We start from the raw sequence: 9,931 nt of genomic DNA on the forward strand, positions 1-9,931 counted from the left end.
GCTGGAGGATCAGGGCTACAGAGGCTGAGGCTGGAGGATCAGGGCTACAGAGGCTGAGGCTGGAGGATCAGGGCTACAGAGGCTGAGGCTGGAGGATCAGGGCACCAGAGGCTGAGGCTGGAGGATCAGGGCTACAGAGGCTGAGGCTGGAGGATCAGGGCTACAGAGGCTGAGGCTGGAGGATCAGGGCTACAGAGGAGCTCTGGGTGAGCCATGACTGACTACCTGGTGAGACCACATCTCAAAAAGAAAAAGAGAGCTTCCCTTTGGTAAGGAAGGAAAGAAGGCTCTGGAAGGGCCATGGCCCCAGCTTCTCTCATCTGTCTGCTTGTACTCATCCACCCCATCTTCACCCCACTTCTGAGGTGAGCAGTCCTTGTCACCCCACCCAATTCTGACAGACTGAAATAGTCCTTGGTCCTGAAACAAAACAAAAGCAGGAGCAGTATCACCTTTGCTCCTCCTGGAGCCTGGACTCTTGAGACCTCAGGGAAGTCAGCAGCTCTCGGGTTCCACCCAGAGCTGAGCCACTGCTGGCTGGGCCTTGAAAGAGCTACTTCACTAGGAAGCCTCCGGGACATTAGATAACAACAGGCGGCCCAACCCAGTGGGGACAAGGAGGACAGCCTAAGATAAAAGTCCAGTCTAAGATAAATAGCAAAGGGCACAGCCCAGTGTGTGGCACACAGTGAGAACAGGAGCCATTAGTACTTAGAATCAGCCCACTGGGAAAACACCCAAGTGTGCTGCAAGACTAGGCTCCCTCCTGCCTGTCACCCAGACAGCAACTCAGCAGTGTGGCCAGAGGCAAGCCAGCTCCACCTAAAATCAAGTTCTCACCACACACTTCAAATAACGCCTTTCCTCTCCCACTAAACAAAAGAAGGCAATAACAAGAAGTGGTGGCACGTGTCTTGAATCCCAATACTTAGGAGGCAGAGGCAAGGGGGACCTCCATGAGTTATAGGCCAGCCAGGGGATACACAGTGAGACTCTGCCTCACAGAGGGTCAGGAGCCACACAAGATGGCTCAGTGGGTAAAGGCACTTGCTGCCAAGCCTGGTGAAGCTTGTCTCAAAAAAAAAACAAAAACAAAGAAATTAAACAAAAGTGCATTATTGCCAGACAGTAGTGGCACATGCCTTTAATCCCAGCACTCGGGAAACAGAGGTAGGCAGATCTCTGAGTTCCAGGCCAGCCAGAGCTACATAGAGAGACCCTTTCTCAAACAAAACAAAACAAAACAAAACAAAACAAAGCAACACATTATTAATAGTGGTGCTGCAGCTGACTCTTAGTAAAGTGACACCTAACAAATATTAGGCTGAAAGGAGCCCACAAGGGGGCTGGGAAGATGGCTCAGCAGTTCAGAGCATGTACTATTCTTCCACTCTGGCACCGCATCAGGAATGGAACCCAGTTCTGGGGGACCCAATGCCCCTAACCTACACTCACATGCATAGAGCCACACAGACACACAAACACAAGTTTTTTTAAAATATCAATCTTTCAGAAAGAAACCCAATAGTACCTCTATCTTACCCACTTCTCCCACTTTCCGACTTACTCAAAAAACTTAATTTGTGTAACATTCTAAGTATTTTGTAAAATGAATGAACAGTTCTCAAAGATCCCTATTTCTATTTGGAAATCAGATGATTTCCTGGGAGGAAGGCACCAGCCGGCCGCCTCTGATCCAAGTGGCAGCAGCAATGACTCCAAAGATCGCATCTTAGCACTCAGAATGGGTCAGGAAGCATGCACACACATGGACTTTCCCCCCAGCAACCCTGGGAAGGGAAAAGCAGCAATGGAAAGAGCCAATGAGCTGAGGAGAGAGGAGAGGAGTTACAGCCCAGCCAGACTCTAGAAGATAAGGTACAAAGGCACCAGGAAGCACTCTGAGTTGCTCAACATGGAGGCCCTTCCAGTCCTGGCCTCTAAGTAGATCAGATCTGCACCAACTATGATCAGACATCCCTCTCAAGTTTGCTACGCTGTTCCCAGTGCCAGCAACCCCAAACCATTCCTATCCCCAAGTAACACAAGGCACGATCCCGAGCTCCCCGACTCCATCACAACAGGAACCTCAGGATAAGTTCTACCCCAATCCAACAAGTGATGCGGTTATCATTTTCCTCTGAGACTCATAACTAATTTATATGGGCAGTTATCCTCAACACTGAGTTTCTATTAATGATTTGTATTTGTTGGTTTCTATTTCACTTCACTTTTTTATCTTTTTTGGCTGAGTTCAGAGGAAGAGAGCCAAAGAAACCAAGAGATTCTCTAATTACAACTGAGACCAGTACCCTAAAATACAAGTAGAGTTTTTCTATAGTCCAGGCATATGCTAAGTTCACCTTGTCCCATCACTAGCCTGATGCTGGCAAACAACACATGAACACCCCCAGTGCTACATTTTCTCTTCTTGTAGAGGAAGGCAAGAGGTAGAAAGTAAGGGATTTTTCCCTTGAGAAACCCCAAACTATTTCCATAGAATTCAAAAAAAAAACAGGACAGGCGAGTTGGCTTAGCAGTTAAAGAGCACTTACTGCTCTCCCAGAAGATCTGAGTTCCAGTCCCAATACCCACATCAGACAGTTCAAACCCTCCTATAACTCCAGCCCCAAGGAATCTGACATCTCCTGGCATCCACGGGCACCTGCACACGTATGGCATTCACTCACAGGCATGACTATATACCCATAAATAAAAAATATTAAATAAATTTATTTTTAAATTGGCCTGAAAAGATGATAGCTCAGCGGTTAAAAGCACTTCCAGGGGACTAGGATTCAATTCCCAGCACCAACCCACCTCCAAAAAAATCTGGCGCCCTCACACAGATCATACATACGCATGCGCAGGCAAAACGCCAATGCTCATAGAACTAAATAACTTTTTAAAAAATCTTTTTAAAAACCATGAGGAACTCAGCAGCAGAGCATGCATGAGGCCCTGGAGACTTCAACTCTCCCAAAGTAAAAGAATATCAGACAATGATATATGTTCACAGTCTAATTTTTATCTTGACTGAATAAAAAGGTCTAATTTGTATCCTTTCAAATATGCTGAGATGGATGTCAGGTTAAGAGCACTGGCTGTTCTTCCAGAAGACCCAGGTTCAATTCCTAACACCCACATAGTAGTTCAAAACTTCTTGTAACTCCAGTTCCAGGGGATCTGATGCCCTCACACTGACATTCATGCAAACAAAACACCAATATACATAAAATAAAAAGAAATGAATCAAATAGGGCTTTACTAAAATGATGTAAAACACATCAGTAGTCTAGTCTTAAAGAAGTCCCAACAAAGGTTCCGTTCCTCTGGATGACGAGCTGTTCTAGACAGATGTTCTAGATGATCAGAAAGTTCTAGAAACCCTGCTTTTAAACGACAGGAGGTTCGGAAGGTGCACGTGCACTCTACCCTAATGGAGTGCACACTTACTCCGGGTTCACATGTGAGATGGAGTTCCTTTTTAGAAGCAAAGCCAGTTCCCTATCAAATGTTTTCTTAAGGTGACTGGAGTCACAAGTTTGGCCTCATAAACACTGAGTACATTTCGTAAAGACAAAGATCACTTTCTTCCACTCCGTTGTCCCAAAAGTGTCCCATGACTAAGGTCAGGAATTCCCCCTCCCAGCAGAGCTGACCCTTGCCTCACAGACACTACCCACAGCTCCTCTGCTGTCCTAGCAGCTTAGACCATAGCCACAGAGAAAGGAACCTCACACAGATTCTTCCAAAACAGCTCTTGTCAGCTCCATGATGAATTTCTTTGACATACCCAATTCACCGAGTTCAGCTCTCCTTTTATATCTGAATAAAAAGCCTTCCGATCCTGAAGACTAGAAATGCCAACTCCAGAGATTTCTCCAAAAATCTTCCAAAGGGGACACACAGCTAGCTCCCCTTTTTTACAAACTCCATCTAGCTACAGCAAAACTAGCATGAGCGCTACTGACAGTTGGAACTTAGAAGGAAAAGTAACAGACTAGAACACAAAGAAACAGGCCACAAGATAGATGGATGGGTGGACGGATGGATGGACAGATAGAAAATCAACAAATAGTAAGAATCAATGAAAATGTCACACCAGAAGCAGCTAATGCAGTCCCTGTCCCGCACAGCCCCTTCACTCCCCGCCCTTGTTGCTAACACGCCATCCACAGTCCGCATTCTTCCTAGCTCTCAGCTTCACAACGACAATGAACTCCTTGTTGAGGGGCACACCAGACAATCCGTTTGTATTGTTTCGATGAATGGAACAATGTCTACATGCTGTGCTCTCTCTAGGGGAGAGAAGGAGCACTATCACCATGGAGGGTTTGGTTAGGCTGGCTCTACCCATCACTGATGCTGGAACAATCTGACATCATTTCACTTACACTGGCCTCAATTTTCTCTCTGTGAGGTGAATGGAGCAAAGTGATTTACTACACTCTTTCTTTCTTTTTTAAGATTTATTTATTTATTTTATGTATATGAGTACACTGTAGCTGTTCAGATGGTTGTGAGCCTTCATGTGGTTGCTGGGATTGAACTCAGGACCTCTGCTCACCCCGGCCCCGCTCACTCTGGCCCCAAGATTTATTTATTATTATATGTAAAGTAGCTGTCTTCAGACACACCGGAAGAGGGCGTCAGATCTCATTATGGATGGTTGTGACCCACCATGTGGTTGCTGGGATTTGAACTCAGGACTTTTAGAAGAGCAGTCAGTGCTTTTACCCACTGAGCCATCTCTCCAGCCCTATTACACTATTTCTAAAGCTATGATGGTTAGTTTGACTGTCAACCTAGCAATCTAGAACCATCAAGCAGAAACACTCTCTAGATGCATCCGTGAAGATGTTTCTAGAGAAGCTTAACTGAGTGTGGGTGACACCATCCAGTGGGCTGGAGCTCTGGACTGGAATAAAAGGGAAAAGAGGGATGTGAAATGAATTAGAAAAACAAAGGGAAGAGAGAGAGAGAGAGCACGCATGTGTGTGTTGCTCTTGTATTAATGGGGGTGGGGGACAGAGCAGATGGCAGTTCTTTGTTCATCCAACCTTGATGCTTGGTAGTCAAAGCTGTCTTATGCCTAGGACTCATAAAAATCAAATCACATGAATCCAGGCAGCGCAGCGCAGCACAGCACAGAAGGTGAAAGACAGACAGAGACCTACAGGCCACCACAGACCTGCAATATGGCAGCTGCCTCCCACTCGTCCTGCCATGTTTTCAAGCTATATCAGCCCTTCCCTCCTTAACGTGCCTTTGTCAGGGGTTTTGTATACTCACTAATGCAGCCGTTTTCATGACACTTCCATTCTAATACAAAGATGCACAACATCTGATATAAATACACAATATAAGCTAAGTGCCAGGGCCACACATAAAACTCTAGCACTCAAAGAGGCTGATACAGGAAGATGAGTTGAAGATCCTATCTCCAAATAAAAAATGTATAGACATATACATTTATATGTGTACAGATATCACAATAAATAAATAAATTATGATATACTCATAGAATTCAACAATAAAATTAATTACCTTATAAACTGTACAAAAATATGGATGAGTCTCAAAAGCACAGTAAGTTGGGTATACCAGCTGGAAGCTTAAATACTCAGGAAAGTGAGGCAGGAAGACCATGAACCCAAGGGCGGCCTGGATAACGTAGTGAAGGGATGTCGATACACACACACACACACACACACACACACACACACACAGAGCAGATCTTACTAACCCAAACCCATGGTCACCAGAACCAGAGAGACTGCACAAAAAGAACTATGGGACCCTCAAATAACCTCTATTAACAAGAGAAGTGGGCATTCCGAGCAGGACGGCCTCCATCTCTCCTCCCAGGCTCACTCCCACACAGGAGTCTTCCTTTAAGACCATTTGGAATGGGCTAGGGATGTAGTTCAGTGGCAGAGCATTTGCCTGCCACACATAAAGCTCTGGGTTTGATGCCCAGTGCTACACAGAGAGAAAAGGTTTGCACAGAGGGGTTATCCCAGCTACTAAGACACACAGCTCAGTAAGTACTTCCACTTCAAGGCAGGGTACTGATGTCTTTGAAAGCTTTGAAAGAAAAGGTTACGAGAGGATATGGAATGATTTAGCCATGTGGATGGCATAGGCACCAGATCGCAGAGCTTAACTAGAAAGTAGAGTTTCTAGAATATTCCTTAACTTCTAAGTTCAGCTCAGTCAGGGCTGTGCTGTCACTTAACTTAAATGTGGGCGTCTGAAAGGAGCAAAGGTAGTTCTTTTCAAGCACCCAGTATCTAGAAACTACCAGAAATGATCTAGTGTCAAGAACAGGTAGGGGCGTGGAGAGTCTAGGAGTTACCAGAGAGTCAAGTCATCCTCCAAAGGCGGCAAGCCGGTGGTCAGGTTCTTATACAGCACTAGCATCCATCTCCACCCTACAATTCCAACCACAGCCACGCTGGCCCGCAAACTGGTCAAACGGAGCTTCTTCACTGATGAACAGATATGATGGCACACTCTTTTGATCCTACTACTTAGGAGGCGGAGGCATGGATTTCTGTGAGTTCAAGGACAGCCTGGTCTTAAAAAAAAAAAGAGGGACGAGCAGCCAGTGAGGTGGCTCAATGTGGAAAGTCATATGCTGCCAAGCCTGATGACCAGGGAACCCTCGGATAAAAAGGAGAATCGACTTCTGCAGTTATCCTCTGACCTCCGCACACATGCCTACACACATACAGAATAAAGGTTATTGTTTGGGGGCTGGAGAGATGGCTCAGTGGTTAAGAGCACTGGCTGCCCTTCCAGAGGACCTGGGTTCAACTCTTGTACCCATGTGGCTGCTCACAACTATCTGTAACTTGAGTTCCAGGTGACCTGGCACCCTCACATAAACACACGTACAGGCAAAATGCCAATGCATAGAAGATAAAAATAACAAAAAAATTAATTAAAAAAAAGGTTTTGTTTTGTTTTGTCTTGTTTTCAAAAGAAAGGTAAAAAGAGAGTTGGGACTACAGCTCGCTTGGCAGACTATTGATGGAGCCCTGGGTATAGTGCCCAGCCCTGCACCACCCAGGCACTGAGATGCTCTCGGCTTCTCACAGGGCTAAGGCAGAAGCTGGAAGATCAGGAGCTCAAGGTCAACCTCACTACCAACTGGATCCAAGGCCAGCCTAAACTTCCGTGGCTTAGTTTCCCTTCATCATGGAGTCCCCACTAGCTCCTTCTAATGTCTCATCAGTCATCAGTTAGCACTTAAACATGAACTAAAAAATGATCTCCTGGCGGGCAGTGGTGGCGCACACCTTTAATCCCAGCACTCGGGAGGCAGAGGCAGGTGGATTTCTGAGTTCGAGACCAGCCTGGTCTACAAAGTGAGTTCCAGGACAGCCAGGGCTACACANANAAACCCTGTCTCGAAAAACCAAAAAAAAAAAAAAAACAAAAAATGATCTCCTAGGAGCTCCTTCCTACACAGGCCAGGTCCCCAGCACAGTGCAACCAGAGCTATACAACCCGCAGGAAAGACCAAGAGTGGAACAATCAACAGACACAACCCCAGAGGAAACGCACAAAGTCAACTCAGCAAGAAACCCTGCCCTCTACATTAATCCTGGCTTAAAAAGCCAAGCACTTTCAAATTCAAAAAGATGACTTCAAAATCGATGGGGGGTGGGGTGAAGGTAATGTCACACCAAGTGGAGGTAAATCAGAACCCATAAGGATGGGTTCTTAAACAGCTGACTCACTGTGATTTTATGGCTTATATGAGTCAAATTTTAAACAGCCCTGAGCTAAACAGAACAGTTTGCCAAGTTAAAAGTCAGGAGTTAGTTACCGCAGAATGAATCCAAAGCTGAGAATACTCACAAGACCCTGAGCAGAGACTAAAGGCACACATTAGGGGGCTCTTTCATCCCCAGTGCTGCATTTCCCAGTAATCCCATTTAAGTCCGTCCAGTCCACCACCATCACTAAACAGAGGAGCTTTTACTTTCTCTGAGTAAAGGGCAGGGTTAGGAGAGGCCTTGCTTCTCAGGCAATTATTGATTATTATTTTGACAGTGCCAAAGAGTTGTTGGGTTTTATTTTCCTGACATGGCACCTAAGAAGCTAATGGCGAACTGTATGTATATTCTGACCAAAATGTGTCAGAGGGTAAGTCCCCACTGCACCAAAGTCAGCTCTTTTCCCCCATCCATCTGGCCATTAGAGAAGAATGGAAAAGTTCCACAATGTAGAAAATCAGGGTTCCTTTTGCTCACGACCTACTGGCCAGAATGGAGTCCTTTGGAGTTTGAACAAGGCTACCTAAAGACAGAGTCCCAAAAACTACCTAGACCAGGAGCCAGAGGACAGAGTAAAGCAGGCCCAGGAACCATGACACAAATACACACACATGGCAGACTCACCCAGACTGTCAGGATAAAGACTTCCCAACCAGTAAGAAAGCATCGTTTCCATTTTTGAATCCTACTAAAATAAGGTCTCTTTTTGGTCAATTAAAAAAAAAAAAAAAAAGCCAAGTCTCAGTATTTTGAGCAGCACTATTCTGGGACTGTCAACAAGGGAGGCAGCCAAGCAATGTGTTGGGTCTTCTTAAAGGACCAGTCTCAGTGAGGTATCCAATGACCAAGCTGAGGGACGGGCAGAAGACTCAGCGTGGAGCCCCATGTCACAAGTAGTCTGTGGATGCTTCCGACGCAAGGAAAGTCTAGCCACTCAGAGACTGTTAGCCCCCATGCCACCGAGCTCTGGAAACCGAGTCCTGGGCCAGCCTGAGTCTCAGTCAGTGGTCAGTTGGCATGAAGATGAAGCACAGTGCTGGGTAGTATGCCCCTCCCAGAGAGGACACTCATGGGGACTTCATAAAAACGATCAAAGAGGCGAACGGACTAGGGCGAGGAAAAGCCTTGACAGAGTCAGGGTAGGAGGCTGGAGAAATGCTCACGGGTTACGAGCATCTGTTGCTCTTTCCGAGGAACTAGGTTTGGTTGCCAGCTTACAACTCTCCAGCATCCCTAACCCCATGGGCACCAGACACACTCACGGCCCCACAGACACACATGCAAGCATAAAGACACAGACATCTTAGGAAATGAGGTCACTGGCCTGAATGCTGGAAGGAGAAAAAACGGATAAAGAATGGCTTTGTTTCTCATCTTTCCCCCCAATTACTAAACATACTAACAAAACAAGATGTCCAACTTCCTGAAGACCCTAAAAACAGCAACCTCTTCCTTCTGTAAGAACCCTAGTCGCTAGAAAACTTATTCTCCTAACCTTACAGACATTTGCTAAGGGTGCTGCTCTGACTTCTGGACATTATAAACAACCAAGTGAACAGTGGGTCTATCCTGTGCTCTTCTCAGTCGGCTCCACTGAGGCCTAGAAAACACAGTAGGCCCAGTCCCAGACAGTGAGGATGGCCGGCTTCCCTGGCAGGGCTGCTTCTGAGAAGCCAGAAGCAAGAAGGGTGGTTGGTTAATTCTTTGCCCTAACAGCAGCTTCCCCGCTCTAGAACCCAGTTCTGTAGTGAGCCTTTATCTGGCAGGTCCATTTCTCAATCACCACACTGCGGACATTCTGTATCAGATCAACCTCTGGGGTTCTCATCTGTGAAACACAATCTGCTCCCCAAGATGTAGCAGGCTGGAGACTGTCATCCCCCAAGTGATGCCATGTTCTGATCCCTGGAACCTATGAAGCACCAGTTTACATGACAAAGAGGTCTCTGAGGACAACTCAGTTAAGGGCTTGAAATGGGGATAGTATGCAGGATTGTCTTAGTAGGACCAATATACCATTAAAAGATCTATACAAAAAGGTGGCAAAGCCGGGCGTGGTGGCGCACGCCTTTAATCCCAGCACTCGGGAGGCAGAGGCAGGCGGATTTCTGAGTTTGAGGCCAGCCTGGTCTACAGAGTGA

The 9,931-nt window shown here is 46.2% G+C and overlaps 1 protein-coding gene across 4 annotated transcripts in view; it reads right to left on the reverse strand.

Moving 5' to 3' along the window:
• Positions 1-9,931, reverse strand: part of Zfyve1 (zinc finger FYVE-type containing 1) — a 51,785-nt gene that overhangs the window by 31,676 nt on the left and 10,178 nt on the right. The window contains exon 1 of one of the 4 annotated variants that reach the window (XM_021178599.2): positions 453-715. The exons of the other annotated variants lie outside the window; for them this stretch is intronic. Within the exon in view, the coding sequence (XP_021034258.1) occupies positions 453-581 (129 nt within the window). The 5' untranslated portion in view covers positions 582-715. Of the gene's footprint in view, positions 1-452; positions 716-9,931 lie in introns of those variants that run through there. 4 annotated transcript variants of the gene reach the window in all.

This window comes from Mus caroli, chromosome 12, assembly GCF_900094665.2.
Source record: "Mus caroli chromosome 12, CAROLI_EIJ_v1.1, whole genome shotgun sequence".
In the NCBI taxonomy this organism is placed as follows: domain Eukaryota; kingdom Metazoa; phylum Chordata; class Mammalia; order Rodentia; family Muridae; genus Mus; species Mus caroli.